At 68.3% G+C, this 16309-nt stretch overlaps 1 protein-coding gene across 1 annotated transcript; it reads right to left on the bottom strand.

Annotated features, from left to right (window-relative positions):
* Positions 1-80: 80 nt before the first annotated feature.
* Positions 81-16116, bottom strand: ATP8B3 (ATPase phospholipid transporting 8B3). The gene is made up of 28 exons (XM_072788014.1): positions 16044-16116; positions 14662-14720; positions 14126-14217; positions 13618-13731; positions 12547-12645; positions 12386-12447; positions 12197-12269; positions 12060-12130; positions 11847-11929; positions 10706-10864; positions 10525-10613; positions 9617-9807; positions 9342-9550; positions 8576-8607; positions 8335-8491; positions 7916-8104; positions 7727-7839; positions 6360-6524; positions 6173-6284; positions 5545-5620; positions 5340-5463; positions 4812-5196; positions 4520-4743; positions 2555-2638; positions 2169-2408; positions 1857-1995; positions 1537-1664; positions 81-518 (listed from the first exon to the last, which is right to left on the bottom strand). The coding sequence occupies exons 2-28, from the start codon at positions 14708-14710 to the stop codon at positions 96-98; spliced, it is 3882 nt and encodes a 1293-aa protein (XP_072644115.1). The 5' UTR covers positions 14711-14720; positions 16044-16116; the 3' UTR covers positions 81-95.
* Positions 16117-16309: the final 193 nt, after the last annotated feature.

The raw sequence follows: 16309 nt of genomic DNA, 5'->3' as shown, positions 1-16309 counted from the left end.
GGGGCGCCCGCGCGGGACGGAGCGAGCCGGAGGAGCCGGGAAAGGTGCATTATTGGTTTATTAGCAAAGGAAACGCGCGCGGAGCGAGCGCGCCGTCACTGCTCCCCGCGGGCCGGGCGCTCGGGGTCGGGCGGCCCCCGCCGGGCCGGCTGCGGCAGGCTCCGCCAGCTGGAGGGCCAGGTCCCCCGGGGCGGCGGCGGGACCCCCCACCGCGACGCCTTCCCCGGGGCCTCGGGCAGGGGCTGCGGCGAGCTCCCCGCGTCCTGGGCCGCGCCGGGCTGCCGGGCGGGCCGCTGGTCCACGGTGGCGCAGGAGCTCGCCGTGCGCGGCTCGTCCTCCGAGGACACCCTGCCCTGCCGCCGCCTCCCCAGGACCGACAGCGTCCGCGGCAGCCGGGGGGCCTCCGAGACGCCGGGCGGCGGCTCCCGCGGCGGGGGGGCCTCGTGCGCCAGCAGGTCGCTGTCGGGGCCCGGCGCCCTCCGCAGCATCGTGCCCCGCGTGATCAGGTCCGCGTAGCCCTCGCGGTGGGAGAAGGCGTAGCTGGAGCGCCGGCCGCGCGACTCCCGGCGGAGCTGGGGCCCCTCCGCCGCCGCCCCCGCCGCCGCCGCCTCGCTCGGGGCCGCCTCCGCCTCCGCCTCCGCCTCCTGCGCGGCACAGCCCGGTCACCGACCTCCTCCCGGGCCCCGCCCCCGGGCCGCCCCCGCCCTGGGGGACCCGACCCTGGACCGACCCCCGGGTGCCGTGGGTGCCCCCTGGTGGCGATGCCCGGACAGGTGGGCGCGGGAGGCCGAGTGTGCAGCCTGAGGGCAGAAGGGGGCAGGTTCGGGGTCCCCTATTCCGCTCAGCCCTGGGGCCCCTCTAGGCGTCGGTCATGGGAGCCCCTAAGCTCCCACACACACTTCTTTTCTTTTTAGCAGAATACGTGTAACACAGAACCTACCACCGTAACCCCCTGTAGGTGCACAGCTCGGGGCTCGGAGCACGCTCACCCCCCGCACCCCCACCCCCACCACCGTCTCCAGAACCTTCCATCTCCCCGCATGGAGACCCCGTCCCCAGGAAGCACTGGCCCCGCCCCACCCACCCCTGGCTCCCACCACCTCCTCTCTGTCTCTGTGGACGGGCCTCCTCTGGGGACCTCCTGGGAGTGGGGTCCTGCAGGAGGCGTCCTTCTGGGTCTGGGTCCCCTCCCTGAGCCCGGTGTCCTCGGGGTCCCTCCACGTGGGGGCAGGTGTTGGGGTCCCTTCCTTCCCGGGGCCGGGTCGTATCCCAGGTATGGATGGGCCACACAGTGGGTACCCGTTCCCATAGGGTGTCAACAGACCCCAAGTTGCTCTGTCCTGTGGATCCCCAAGCCTGACCATCTGGGGGTGACCCCAGGGCCTGTTACTTGGTGTCCCCCGCTCCAAGGGCACCAGATGTGTGCCCGGCTCTCCACTCCTCCCACCGCCCCCTGTGTCTTGGAGCTTCTGTCTTCCCGCACAGGCTGTGGCTGAGGGGTCCCAAGAGGGTGCAACAGGGACCCCAGGCTCTCACCTTGGGGCGAGGCTTCTTGAGGGCTTGGTAAATGACACGCAGGGCCAGTGTGGGCAAGGTGTTTAGTGACACATTCAGCAGGATGACCAGCAGGATGGAGGGGTGGGACAGCACGTTTTGGTCAGCATCTAGTGACAGGGCAGGGTCACAGGGCAACCCCGGCTGGAGCCTCCACAGAGCCTCCTGACACCCCATGCCTTCCCCTCCTCCCATCCCCCTGCATGTATCCCTGGGGCAGCTGAGAAGACAGAGGCTCCGAGAGGGGCAAAGCGGGTCCCCCTCTCCAGGGCCCACCACCCCACCCCCTGCTGGGGGCTCACACAGAAACGGGAAGGTCTTGGGTGAGATTTGGAAGAGCCAGAAACTCTGGGTGACCCAAGTTACAACCACATAGAAGAAGAGGCTGAGGACGATGGCCAGCACGGACAGGACCGTCCAGTACTTGATGATGAGTATGACCTGAGTGGGGAGACAGGACGAAGCCAGGGTGGCACCAAGGGCTCCAGTGGGGGCCAGATCCCCGGGGCCCATGAGTGGCACCTGCTAGGGCCCCTGGCAGGGTCACTGCACCAGGAGACGGCGGTGCCTCATGTCCCAGGGCCCCGGGTGGGACCAGCTGGTGGCCCGCCTACCTCCATGGTGATGGATAGCAGGCCCGACAGGGCCACGACCACCGCGAAAGACTGGTAGTCGCTGAAGCTGATGGGCCCAGCCGAGTCGTGGGTGACCCACAGGGTCATGAAGAAGTTGACCAGGGAGGTGACCATGCCGTGGGCAAGGGCCTGGACAAAGACCCAGTAGTTAAAGAGCTCGTCCTTCTGGCCAGCGACGTACAGCTCGGGCAGCTCCAGGCTCCGCTCGGCACTCACGTCCTGGGGGTGGGGCGGGGGCGAGTGGCAGGCTCTTGGGACCGGTGGGGAGTGGGGTCGGCCCCACGCCCTCGCCCTCGCCAGGGAGGGTGGACACCGGAGCGTCTCCAGGGGAGGGGGAGGCGGCGGCGGGGCCGGGGGCTGCTCACCTGCTCGAACAGGCCGATGTAGAGGATGGGGAGTGTGCTGTAGAGCAGGTTGAAGAGCGCCAGGAACCAGCCTTCATACAGAGGCTGAAAAGTCAAGTTACAGACCTGCTGAGACCAGGGGCGGCCTACAGGAGGCTTGATGAAGGCTGGGAGAGGAAAGGCAGGGAGGAGAGGCGGGCGTCTAATTACTGCCCAACTGCCCCCTTTCTGTCCTGTTTTTTTTTTAAGATTTTATTTATTTATTCATGAGAGACACAGAGAGAGGCAGAGACACAGGCTGAGGGAAAGCAGGCTCCCTGTGGGGAGCCCGATGTGGGACTCGATCCGGGACCTCGGGGTCACACCCTGAGCCGAAGGCAGACGCTCAACCGCGGAGCCCCCCAGGCGTCCCTCCGTCCTTTTAATTTTTAAGGCTGGTGGCTTCAACGCAGAACCACAGGAGGAAAAATGACCTGAGGATATGGGGTATTTTGTCCTTTTAGGTTGCGGGAGATGACCATGCGGAGGAGCCCTTGGGGCGAGTAGCGCTCCTGAGGACGAATGCAACCCCGCTAGCGGAATATGGGCTTCGGCTCTAAAAACCCCGTACGTGGCTCTGGTATCGAGCAAACAAGGGACAATAAAAAATCTTACAAGAATCAGGTTTCTCACTGTTGAGAGAAGAGAATCACAAATGAGAACGTGGCAAAGGCTACGCGGAGCCTCGTCCTGCGGGACTGGAATCACGCGGATCGCTGTGAGCTCATAGTTCTTAATATTCAATAAAGATGGACGGACGGATGGATGGATGGATGGATGGATAGACAGACACCGAGGGGACACAGGTGTAGACGTTCACCTCCACGGGGTTAATAGGACGCGGTTACACGGCAGGGCCGGCGAGCGCACAGCGCTGAGATCCCGGTGTCTCAGCACCGAGGGCCAGGGCTCCCCGTGGGCAGGGCTGACAGCAGCGCTGGGGCAGGAACGTACAAAATGAACACGGGGAGTCCTGCAGCCCCGGGAAGTGGGGAGAACGGCGGGCACGTGTCCGAAGGACAAATCAGGGACAATCTGAGCACAAAATACACAGTGAGTAATACCCCCGAGTGCACCCTGCTAGGAACGCACGCTGAATGGACAAGTAGAGGAGAAGCCGCGGCTCTTGCAGCTGACACGCGCGCACAGGAACCGCCGCTGTCCCGCCCGGGCCCGAGCACGCGCGACGCCTGCCTTCAACGCTGCGCTACGTCGCGCTGCGAGTCCTCGCCTGAGCCATCAGATAAGGAAAGGAAATAAGTGCTATTCAGGTAGAAAAGGAAGAAGCAAAGAGATCCCTGTTTGCAGAGGGCATCATCCTATACGCGGAAACTCCCAAAGGATCCACCAGGAAGCTGCTAGAGCCGATTAACAGACTCAGCAAAGTTGTGGGGCACAGACCAAAACTCAAAAAACCACTCATGCTTCTATACACCGGCAGCGAACAGTCCCAAATCAAAGCAAATCAAGCAAACAATTCCATTTATAGAAACATCTGAAAAACGGGGCAGCTGGGTGGCCCAGCGGTCGAGCATCCGCCTTCGGCCCAGGGTGTGACCTCGGGGTCCCCGGATCGAGTCCCACATCGGGCTCCCTGCAGGGAGCCTGCTGCTCCCTCTGCCGACGTCTCTGCCTCTGTGCGTGTGTGCGCATGTGTGCACGTGTGTGTGGGTGTGTCTCATGAATAAATAAATATTTTTTCAAAAAAGGAACACCTGAGGAATACCTATAAACAAGGAAGGAAAACAAACCCACACCACACGCTCGTGTCAGGGCCCTCTGGGCCACGGTTTCGGTGACGGGAGCTCATTCCCGCTGGCGCGGGCTCGGTGGCTCCGCCGCTGCCACCCCTTCCCAAGCTCGCGAGGGCGCGTGTCCCCTCTGCCGCGCCGCGGCCCAGAGCCCAGCGGTCAGGGACGCAGGCCCCGGCCCCCGGGGCCAGCGCACCTGCGCGGTGAAGCCGCTGTAGAAGGCGAACCAGATCTGCACCATCATGCTGGCCAGCGACTTGTAGACGAAGTAGCGCAGGAACTTGCAGACGCGCATGTAGGACCAGCGCCCGTGCACCAGCAGCAGGCGCCTCAGGAAGCTGAACTGCGCCAGCGCGTAGTCGCTGCTCTGCACCGCCTGCATGCCCTCCTGCCCCGCCAGCCCCACGCCGATGTCCGCAGCTGCGGGGACACGGCCGTCAGCCCCGCCGCGCCCGCCGCGCCCGCCGCGCCCGCCGCCCGCTACCCACTCTTGATCATGTTGACGTCGTTGGCGCCGTCCCCGATGGCCAGGGTCACCACGCGCTGGTATTTCTTGACCAGCCCCACGATCAAAGCCTTCTGCTTGGGCGTCACCCGGCAGCAGATGACCGCTTGGCACTGCGAGGCCAGCTCCACGAAGGCGCGCTCCCGCTGCACGCACAGCATGTCGCTGCTGCTGGAGTCCGCGGCCTGCGGCGCCAGGCCGGTGCCCCGCAGGGGGATCCCCAGGGCGCGCCACATCAGGGACATGCGCCGGGCCCGCAGGAAGTCCGTCTTCTGCTCGTCCAGCTCCTGCCAGGGCTCGTCCACCTCCACGTTCCCGCTGTGGACCAGCGCCCGCGGCTCCCTGCGCAGAGACAACAGCACCTGGTCCTGGGGGGGGGCGGGGGGGCGGGGGCGTCACTGGCTGCAGCCTCGGCTCCGGGGCGCCCCCACCGGCCCCTCCTCCCGGGCCAGGCGATTAGAGGCCGCGCCCCGGTACCCGGGCCCTGCCGCGGCCCTGAGGGGACACTGACCAGGAACTCCCCGGTAATGACCATGGCCACCTTGACGTGTGGCAGGAACTGGTTCTTCCAATGGCCCTTGCCCTTGCCGTGCGGCTCGTTGTTGTTGCTCTCCCAGTAGGCCTCCAGGATCTGCCTGCGGACGGACGGACGGACGGACGGGGGGTCACCAGGCTCGCCGGGGCCCAGGCCCCCCCGCCGCCCCCCCACCTCTTACAGTATCTCCCTCTCCTCCAGGATGAGCATGCTCTCCGACAGCAGCTGGCAGGCAAAGCCGATGTTCACCGCCGTCTCTGCAAAGGAGCCGGCTCAGCGCCTGCAGCCCCTGGCTTGGGGCCACGCCCACCCCGGCCCCCCTCCCCGCCAATGACGGGCGGCCCTGAGAGGTCGGCGCGGGTCCCCACCGCGGTCCGCTGGCCCAGGCTAGGCCCCCGAGGAGGGGGGTCTGGGGGCCGTGGCCAAGGAAGGGCTCATTAGACGTAGCACGGCCACCCATGGGCGCTTCTTGGCACCCACGAAAATGACTTAATTTCTTTTAAAATCAGAAGAAAAAAAAGAACATAACCCACTTGGGTATCTGTGTTTATACTATCGCAGCCGCAGGACGTCAGTGCAGGTACCTTGCGGGTCGGCGCCCGCGGCCTAGGTCCTGATGCGGCCCTGCTGGCCCCCGAAGAGCCCGCGGCGGGGAGAGTCGGGGCGCCCGGGGCCTGAGGCTCCTTGCTGCTGTGGCCCCGAGTCCCTGGGCTGGCCCGCGTCACACAGGGGTGACGGGCCCACACTCTGTGCCAGCCCACCCGAAGGAGATGCCCCCCTGCGCTGGGCGTCGCCGCCCTGGGACCCACCTTGCTTATCACCTGTGAGGACCCACACCTTAATGTTCCCCTGCTTGAGACACTTGATGGTGTCGCACACGCCGTCCTGCAGTCTGTCCTCAATGGCTGTGGCTCCCAGCAGCTGGGGGCGGGGGGCGGGGACTCAGCTCCGGGGCAGGCGTGGGGGCTGCGGGCACCCCCTGCACACGCGGCCCACCTGCAGGTTCTGCTCCATCTCCTCATACACCTGGTGGAGGGCCTGCGCCCGGTTCTGCAGCAGGATGCTGGCCTCCTGGTGCCGCTGGCGCCAGCCCTCGAACACGGCCTCGTCCACCTCCTTGTAGGCCAGGCACAGGGTCCGCAGGGTCTGCTCTGCGAAGGACTGCGGGCCGGGCCGGTGGGCCTGGCACCACCCTCTCGCTGCCCCCCGGCCCCCTGCCCCGTGGACCCCCGCTCCCCGGCCCCCCAGACCCCTGCCTCCCCAGCCAGGAATGAGGCCATTCGTAACAGACCCTAAGACCCTCCCTCCTGCCGGGGCTGTGGGGTTAGGGATGTCTCTGCCCCACTCAGCCTCCCTCTTCAAGGGCCCTCTCGGGGTGGGGGGGCAGGAGAGAGGGATCCTGCCTCGGGGACATCCTTGCACATCAGAAGAAACAGATAGGCCTTTGCTGCTCTCGTGCCTCAGTTTACCTCTTTGTTCCCCAAGGCAGTTGAGCCGAGCCATGTTGCCGAGCTCCTGGGCTCTGTGTCATTACTCTGTGTGCGTGTCCCCAGCTCAGAGTCGGAGACCAGAGGCCGCCCCCAACCCCCCACAGAGCAGGGCACGGGGGGACCCCCGGGGGACGGACACAGGACAAGCTCTCCCCAAACACGCCCACGGCCCCTGCGCTAAGTGATGCTGGACACCCAGCAAAGCCCTGGGGGCCTCACAAGGTCCGGGCTGGGCCAGGGAGGACACCCGGCAGGACCCGACAGCCTGTGTCAGGGCTGAGGCAGGAAAACCTCCCTGGAGGTGGGGGCCTCGCATCTGAGGCTTGAGGACCAGGAGATCCTGAGTGACAGACAGGAAGGGGCACGCCAAGCGGAGGGACCAGTGTGTGCGAAGGCCCTGAGGCACCACCTGAGGTGGAGGCAAACTGCCACCTGGAAACTGGGGTCCCAGGAAACCCTCTGGGGACAAGAAGCCACAAAGCTAGAGAGGCCAGCAGGAGACAGGCAGACGGAGTCTCAACAGCCGGGCAGAGGACTTCGGGCGTCACCCACGGACCAGAAGACTGGAGGCCAGGAGGCCGAGCCTGTGTTCCAGGCTGGGAAGAGGCGGACGGTGTCCAGGGCCAACGTCCAACCACAGGGTGTCCTTGTGAGACTTAGAAGAGGTGCCCTCTGGACACACACAGCTTAGAGTTCAGCTCCTTCCCAGCCTGGGGCGGGGCTTGTGCAGTGCACAACCTGGACACCTGGACATGGCCAGCCGGGTGCCTGCCATTCCTTGGCACACTCTCCTCCTCGGCCTCCTCTCCCGGTCCCTGTGCCCTCACCCCCTGCCCCCTGCCCCCCACAGCCTCTCCTCCCACAAGGACTCACAGCCAAGGCCTCCTCGGTAGTCCACTCTTGCGTGCCTTTGTTGCGCAAGCGCTGAAAGATGACCGTGTCAGCGCCTTTGGTGTAGAGGTAGATGGAGCCCTCGGGGTTGCGGACTGCAGAGCGGAGGAGGCCTGGCTGCCCACACTGTCCCCTGCCCCCGCCTCCCCCCTCCGGGGCCCGGGCGCTCACCCAGCACCGACATGCGCTTGCGTATGCTGTTGAAGTCCATCATGGCCAGCACCTGGTACACCCGTTCCTCCCCCAGCTCCATCACCGTGATGCTGTCCTGCGTGCGGGCCACGAACACGTAGCCAAAATTCCGGGCCGCGGTGACCAGCGCCTCCTCGTCGGGGGACGCTGCCTGGTACACCAGCCGGTCTGGGGGAGGGAGGCACAGGGTGGGGCGGGCGCCCTCCCAATCCCTAGCGGTCCCGTCACAGCTGGGGGGCGGGCAGACCCGGGGGGGACATGGGGTGCCGGTGTCGGGCTGCTGGGGCCTCCGAGCCCAGCGGAGGGGGCGGGCGCTGGGCCTCCGGCCTGGTCGCCCCCAGGGCCAGGGAACGTCTGAGGGCCCGCGCCCCCGGGCGGGGAGGGGTCGGCGCACGCACTGTCCCTCTCCTGCGCCATCACGGTGTGGCAGATGGCCAGCAGGCGCCAGAACTCCCGCACCAGCCTGTCCTCTCCCGCCCGGACGGTGCGCAGCAGCCTCGAGTTCCGGTAGAGCAACTTCCCGTCGGCAAACTCGTTCCAGAGGTAGGGGTCCTCCTGCGGGCGCGGTGAGGCAGGCGGGGGCTCGGGCCTCTGCCGCCCGGGCCCCCAGCACCCCGGGGCAGGGCGGCCGGGGCTCACCTTAGCTGGGGTGTCCTCGTCCTCATCCGGGCCTGGGGAAAGACCCCGCGTCAGGCCTCGGCAACCCGGGACCCCCGTCGGGTGCGGCCGACCAGCTGGGCCCGGGGCTCTGCGCTGAGGAGGGCCAGGTGCAGCCACAGCTCCCGGGGTCCCCACCGCCTGTGGGGCCCTCCTGGGATCGGCTCACAACTGGACTTGGCTGCCTACTTTGAGAAACTGGGCGACTCCGCATAAAAACCTGGGTCCCCAGCCCTTCTAGACACATCCGAAGACCTGGCCTGGGGTCCACGCCGCTCGCCACAGGCCCCGCCGCCCCGTATCGCCCCCCGACCCTGGCTGAGGGTGGGTGGAGTTCACAGGAGGGCACGAGCCACCGGGTCCCACCCAGCGGGCCCTCTCTCGACCCGCGCCAGTCTACAAGGCCCGGGGCCCGCCCACCACAGCCCTGCGCCGAGAGCCAAGGAGGCCAACCAGGGGGAAAGCCGAAAGGAGAACGCGGTCTCGTGACACAGGGAAAGGTTTCCGTGTAAAAACTCAGAACCCCCCCCACGTGTGGGCAGATGCCTTCACGGTGGACACCCAGTGGCCCGGGGAGGCCGACACCCAGCACCCCGGAGGCCGACACCTAGAGCCCCGGAGGCCGACACCCGGCGCCCCAGAGGTGCACAGCCCGGCTCCGCGGCCCTCGACGGGACCCGAGACCACGCCGGCAGCTCGGGCAGGTCAGGCTGAGGGAGGCTGTGGGGGGGCTGCCGGGGGTCCCCACCATAGATGACGCCCCCGATGCAGCACTTCTTGAAGGTCATGATGTTCTGGGTGAGCGTGCCCGTCTTGTCGGAGAACACGTACTCCACCTGGCCCAGCTGGTCGTTGAGGCTGGTGCTGCGGGCCTTGGCGGGCTTGTCCTGCGGCTCGTAGTACATCTGCACGTCCCAGTTGATGAAGATGCTGTTCCCCAGGTAGATGAATTCCACCCTGAAAGGCAGCCACGGGGTCAGGCCCGGGCCCAGGAGTGGGGGAGGGCGGGGGGCGGGGACTCACATGATGAACATGGCCATGGGCACCATGACGCTGAGCAGGATGAGGAAGCCCCAGAAGATGACGAAAGTCTCGGAGGCCACACTGTGCATGTAACTGGACGACACGTAGTGGTGCTTGGCCTTGAACTCGCTCACCTTGAACCAGAAGCCGAAGCTCAGCCCCATGGAGATTAGCACCAGCGACAGGAAGATCTGCAGGGACAGAGGGGCCGCTGGAGCGTGGGGAGTCCTGGAGTGAGGACACCCGGGGATGCACCCGCGGCGGCGGGGGGGTGGGGGGGAGCACGGGGGGGGGGCTGTGGGGGGAGGGGGCTGCACGGGGGGCTGCGGGGGCTCCTGGGGCCAGGCAGGGGGGCTTCAGGGAGAGGGGCCCTGCAGTGGGGACCTGGGGGGGCTGTGGGGGTGCCGCAGGGGGGCGGGCAGGGGCCAGGCAGTGGGGCAGGCAAGGGGCAGGCAAGGGAGCAGGCAGGGGCCAGGCAGTGGGGCAGGCAGGGGACAGGCAGGGAGACAGGTAGGGGGGCAGGCAGGGGGCAGGCAGTGGGGCAGGTAGGGGGGCAGGCAGGGGGGCAGGCATGGGGACACTCCTTCAGCAACAAGATTTCAAAAGAGATAAAACTAACGGGGCAAAAAATTAACTGCCAGTCAGGGGAGGCCGGCGGCTCACACCCTGCCGCTGCCCCTGCCCCTGCCCCTGCCCCCTGCCCCCTGCCCCTGCCCCCTCTGGGGCCTGGGAACCAGCAGCGTCAGAGTTCACCGTGGAAGGAGGAGACGTGACTGCCAGACGGCTGTCCTCCGGGATCCGTCCCAGGAGGCGGCCGCGCCATCCGCACGCAGGGACACTGAGGCCTGGAGGCGGCCGCGGGGACCTGGGGGACCCCTCCCGCCGCGGGCGCCAGGCCAGGCCCTCACCAGCACCACCAGCCGGTTCATCAGACGATCTATCTTGGTTCTCTTCAGGTGGACCTTGCCGCAGTTCTTCATGATCTTGGTGTCGAAACCTGAGGGGTTTGCACCTGCTCAGGCCCCCGCCCGCCGCGGGACAGGCACCGGCTCCCCGCAGACCCCCGCCCCGGGCACCGGGCGGCCCTACCCGCGTAGATGACCATCCCGTAGCACGTGTCCGTGTTGCGGACCTTGCAGCCGCGCAGCAGCAGGTTGCCGCTGTCCAGGGGGTGCTTCCTGCCCTTCCACTCCAAGCACCCCACGAAGTGGTGCAGCCGGCTGTTGGGCTCTTCACACACCACCTTGCCTGGGGGCAAGTGAGGTCGGGGCGCTGAGGGCCGGCCGCCTCCCCCGGGCACGCCCAGGCCGGCCCCTCCGCGCAGAAGCCCTCCCCCAGCCCCCTTGCTCGTGGATTCGGCCCTGGGGTGTCCCTAGGCATTGTTCGGGTGCTGGCGTCCCTGACGTCCGCCTTGGCCTCGCCAGCACCTGGCATCCAGCAGGTGCTCAACAAATGTTTGAGGAGGAGAGGAAGGGAAGCACACCGGCATCGGGCACCCTGAGACCACGGGGACAAATGCGGGGGGCACTGCGGGCTGTTCCAGCAGGTGGCGGGAGAGGCCCTTCCCCCACCGCGTGGCAGGCATGTCCAGCCCGCCTCTGTCTGAGAAAATCGGGGGTCACGGGCTGGCCCGGGGCAGGGTGAGGATGACGACGAGGTGGGGGCTGGGGCCCGGGGGGACCGAGAGCCAGCGTTCCTCCTGGAAGTGGACACGGGGGCTGCCCACGGCTGGACCGGCCGGAGAGCCAGGGGCCGGCCTGCGTCTCCTGTCGCCTCTGTGACCCGCTCCCCCCTCTGGAACCCGGGGCCTTGCCCTGTGGGACCTGGGGCGGCCGGGGCAGGTCGGGCCCAGAGGGAGGCGGCCGCCCCCCACACCAGGGAGGCTTTCCCCCGGGGTAGCGTGACAGACGGGCACCCGTCCGTGGGTGTCGGGAGGGGGGCTGTGGCTCAGGGCAAACTGCTCTGGAACCCTCTAGACTGACTGCCCCTCGCAGTGGGCCAGGAGAACGTCGGGCCTCCCCCTGCGGACAGAGGGACACTAGGGCGCCCACGGGTGCCCCACACGGCTCTCCCGCCCGCGGCGCAGGCGCCTTTTCAATCAAACTTCCAGCATCTTATACGTGGAACGTGTGCCTGATAATACGCAGCCCTGGGAGGGTGACCGCGGGCGACGGAGGGCCGTGGAACAGGCCGGGGCCAGCCGCCTCCCCCAGCAGGTGGGAGCTGGCACCTTGGAACGATGCCATCTTCCGGGGGCTGGTCAGCTCGTGGTGCGTGATGGGTGGCGCCTGCCTGAACTTCAGGTTGGTCTCCCTGGTGGCGGAGGGGGAGCGCGGGAGCCTGTGAGCGGCCGGGGGTGGGGGGTGGGGGGGCCTCCGGGCTCTGGCCCAACCTCCCGCCCGCCCGCTGGCAGGGGCAGGGGGACGCTCCAGGACGCGCTCACCCGTCGATGTCCGCGGTCTCCACGTAGCACAGGCTGCTGGGCTCGGTGCTGGCGAGCAGGAGCAGGTCGGCCTGGGGGGGGAAACGGCGTTGGGGGCGGGGAGCGGGGGGCCGCCCCCCAGCCAGCCGCCAGCTCACCGGGACCACGCTGTCTCTGTGCAGGCACACCAGGTCTCCCGCGCGCAGGTTCGCCCATTTCTTCCACAGGAAGCTGGGGGGGACGGGCCGAGAGGGTCCTTTGTGCAGGGGGCCGGCCCTCGCTGACCCCCCCCTCCAGCCCCCCGCCCCTCGCCGAGCCCCTGCGCCCCCGCCCCGCCGGCGCCTCACCTCTTCCCCACCAGGATCTGGCAGGGCCTGTTGTTGACGATCCTGTCGCTCCTGTGTCGCCCCTGGGCCGACAGGGGGCGGGTCAGAGGGACGGCCCCGCCCCGCCCTGCCCGGGCCCCCAGGTAAGGGCCAGGCCCCGTCCGCGCCCGCCCCCCACTTACGATGTCATCCACCAGGTCCCGGGCCGCCCGGATGATGAGGAGGCACAGCAGCGGCGCAAACAGAGTGAACCAGGGCAGCGTGGAGATCTCGGGGAAGCCCTGGGGGGCCGCGGGGCTCAGGGGCCGCCGGACGGCCCCGCCCCCGCCCTCACCTGGCCCCGCCCCTCGCCCCGCCCCTGACCTCGCCCCGCCCCGGCCCCGGCCCCGCGCCCAGGCTGAAAGGTCCACGTGCTGCCCACCTCGACGCGGGCCCAGCCCCCTCTCCGCCAGACCTGGGGACAACCACCCCTGTCCCTCTGGTCCCTCTGGTCCCCTCTATCCCTGTCCCCTCTAGTCCCTTTGTCCCTCTATCCCTCTGGTCCCTCTGTCCTTCTGTCCCTCTGGTTCCCCTCACTGCCCAAAACTTCTCCCCAGCACACTCTTCCCTTCCCCGCCCAGCTCCATGTCACCTCCTCCAGGAAGCCCTCCCAGCCCAAGTCCATTCCCTCCTCGGGCTGTCCCTTGTCCCTCTCACAGAGCACCCCCCCCAGCCCCACTCCTTCCAGTCATCCCTCAGGTCTGAGCACCACCACCTAGCACGGGACCTGCACACAGTAGGTGCTCAGTAAGCATTCAGTGGATCTTTACTCAGAACAGAGGGCGACGCTGGGTGAGGGTCGGGGTGCTCTGGAAACCGCCCAGGGCTGGACCTCGGCACCGCTGCCCCGCCCACCCCACCCAGGCCACCCAGGCAGTTCGGAGACCACCCTTGACCCCCGCTCCCTCCTCGCCCTGGGGTCAGCACCGCGAGGGCTGGGGCCACGGGTCCTGTGTCCCAAACTGTCTCCCCCGGGGGTGGGGGGACCGTGCCCTGCTGGCGCATAACGGAGCCACCCTTGCACCTTCGTCATTCAACAAACACTGAGCCCCTCCTGTGTGCCAGGCCCTGGGCCGAGCCGTCGGGCCCCAGCCACGGACCCACTGACCGTGCGCACCGCAGCCCAGGGAAACTGCCCTGGGTCTACACGGCGCTGGGGCAGGGATGGTCAGGGCGGGCTCCCTGGAGGAGGCGCTGCCCCCAGCCCGCCACACCTGGAGAACGATGATGAAGAGGAAGTAGAGATTGGACGTGCGGTGGAACTGCTCGTACAGGTTCAAGGGCAGGAAGGAAAAGACGTTGTACTTGGCCGTGCAGATGACGTTGCTCTGGAACGGAAGCCAGCACGAGATCGCCCGCGGGCCCGGGCCCACCGCCACCCGGCCCCGCCCTCCGGCTGCCACCTGCACTGACTGAGCGCCCACTGAGTGCAAGGTCTGGAGCCAGAGTCCACCGAGTGCCCGCTGAAGGCCGAGCCGTAGCCATCATTTCTGAGCCCCCTCGGGGTGTGAAGACTCAGGGGGCGGAGCCGTGACTCGGACCCCCCAGGATGACACACGCAAGGGGTTGGAGGTAGAGCCCCGAGGCCGCCCCGCGCTCTCCAGGGCCGGTACTAACTCATCCTAACGGAAACGGGTGCGGGGTGGGGTGGGGGGAGCTGAGCCCGAGGCCGCGGTCCTGGGGTGAAGGCGGGGAGCACGGCCGCGGGCCCGGGGCGCCCACCTGATGCTTCTTCTTCTGCCAGCACAGGAAGCTCTTCTTCTTGAACTGGCTGTTGTAGGACCTGCTGTTGGCCTGCACCTCCCAGGTGAACGCTGCGGCGGACACAGCGGGCATCGCGCACGGCCGCGGGCACACTCGGGCTAACGACGCCCCAGAGGACGGCAGGCGGCCCAGGGGACCCAGCGCTGGAGACGCTCGGCTCGCGGCCAGGCAGCCGGTAAACAAGAGGCACGGCCCCCCCCCGGCCTCCCCGCAGGGAGCCCGCCGGAATCTGTGGGGTGGCCCCTCGCCCGCCACCCCGGGCCCATCCCTGGGCTAAGAGAACAGGCTCTAGGAGATCCACTCTCACCTGTGCCCTCCACAGAGGCATAAACTGAGGCCCAGCGATGGGCTCCAAGGGGATGGGCTCCAGGCCCCGAATCCTGACCTAGCGTCCAGCCATCAGCTCCGGGGACACGTGTAACCCGACAGGAGCCCACACTGGGCCCGTTGCATGGGGTCCCCTTCGCCCCCCTGCCCGGACCCAGGACACACACCTGAGTTCTTCTCCTCCTCGAAGTCCTCTTGGTAGCGGAGACTGCCCATGCTGGTGGGGCTGGGGTGGGGGGGCAAGGTCACATGGGGGCCCAGCCCTTGCTGGTCCCCATCGTCCAATTCTCTGCCCTCCGGGAACTCACACCTGAGAGTAGACCCTCTAAAATGTCACCTCCCGTGTCTGTCAGCGGCCCCATCCCAGGGCTCAAGTTCCCACCACTGGCTGGGTCCTCTGGGTGTCCTCAGGCCCAGGGGGGCCCAGGCTGACCCCCGAGCCCACAAGGGGCTCACATCAGCAGCCCCGGAGGTAGCAACTGAAGGTTGCCTTGTCTTCCCCATTAAAGCCCAACCCCTGGATGAAGGCTCTTCTCAGGCCACTACTCCCACCCCGCCCCCTCCCCTGGGATGCCCACACCCACCTCCTCCGGGTGGTCCTCCGGGGTGGTCCTGCCACCATCTCCCGCCCCAATCCCCAATGCCAGACCCACTTAGGGGCTTGATGCGTGTTTGCTGACTAAGGGGGGCCCCCAGGTTCTATGTGGGATCTGGAGGGTGTGTGGGAGGGCTGAGCATGGTCTTGGGGCAGCCAACCACAGCTGGGGGGCCAGGGGGCAGACACCACACCTTCTCTGGAGCCTGGAACCTCCCACCATCCAGCTCAGGCCGGACTCTGGCGGTGGGCGCAGGAACCTGAGCCTCCCGCAGCAGCTCCCCCGGGGCCGCGGCCCCCACCCCGAGCCCCTGACCCGCGGTGCCCTCCACCCGGAGCAGCCTCGCCGCAGCGGGTGGGCGCCTCCTCACCCTTCTGCTCTCAGCTCATACTTCTCAGACCGGGCACGCGGGTCCCCGTGCCTCCTCCGGGCTCCCCCTCCCCCTGCGGCGTCCCCCATCCCAGCTCGGATCCCCCCTCTCCGCTCTGCTTCTCTCCCTGTCTGAGCTGCGAGCTGGAGTCCGGAGCGCGCGGCGCGGAGATGGCAGGCGTCTCAGGGCACCGAGTCCCCAGGCCCCGAGGGGGCGGGCCTGGCTCAGCGCCCATTCGCCAGACGAGGACAGGCGAGGCTCGGGTGAGCCCCGCGGGGCAGATGGTCGGGGAACGCCCAGTGGCCAGGGTCCACCGCAAGTTCAGGTGGGGCAGGAGGACGTCCCCTTCCTCCCGCTCTCGGCTCACCACAAGTCTCGAGCATCCCGCGGCGGCGGCGGCCCAGACGGTTCCCCCGGGACCCCGGGACCCCGGGGCGGCGGCGCTCCGCGGACTGCGCCCCGCGCAAACCTCCGGCGACGCCCCACCGAGGCCGCCGCGACCTCACGCCCTCAGGCTGGGCGGAGTCCAGAGAGGGTGCGCGGGCGCCGGGGGACGCACAGCAGCGGGAGCGCCGCCGCTCACCTGCGCGGGCCGGGGCGGGGGTCCGCGGGCGGCGGGGCTGTGCGCGAGGCGCAGCTGTTGGCCCCGAGCCAACCGGCCTGAAACGGGCGGCGCGGGGCGGGGCCGGGGGCGGGGCCAGGAGGGTGGGGGCGGGGCCTCTTCGAGACGGGCGGGGCCTGCGTGGGGCGGGGCTGCCTGTGGGCGGGGCCTGTGCCGTGACGCGCCCGAGGGGCGGGGCCGGGGCCAGAAGGCGGGATGTGGGTGGGGCCAGGGCAGCTCCGGGGGTG

The sequence above is a fragment of the Canis lupus genome, chromosome 19 (genome assembly GCF_048164855.1).
Source record: "Canis lupus baileyi chromosome 19, mCanLup2.hap1, whole genome shotgun sequence".
In the NCBI taxonomy this organism is placed as follows: domain Eukaryota; kingdom Metazoa; phylum Chordata; class Mammalia; order Carnivora; family Canidae; genus Canis; species Canis lupus.
The sequence above is the reverse complement of the archived record's forward strand: the minus strand, read 5'-3'. Positions and strand labels throughout refer to the sequence as shown.

Bases quoted from the DNA above. Each gene is read 5' to 3' on its own strand.
- ATP8B3 (XM_072788014.1), bottom strand. From the start codon at position 14,710: ATGGGCAGTCTCCGCTACCAAGAGGACTTCGAGGAGGAGAAGAACTCA. The intron at 11,930-12,059 runs GTGAGCGCGTCC...CTCCGCCACCAG, and splicing joins GAGACCGCGGACATCGACGG to GGAGACCAACCTGAAGTTCA. The intron at 8,105-8,334 runs GTGCGTGCGCCG...TCCCTCCCCCAG, and splicing joins GATGGCGCAGGAGAGGGACA to ACCGGCTGGTGTACCAGGCA.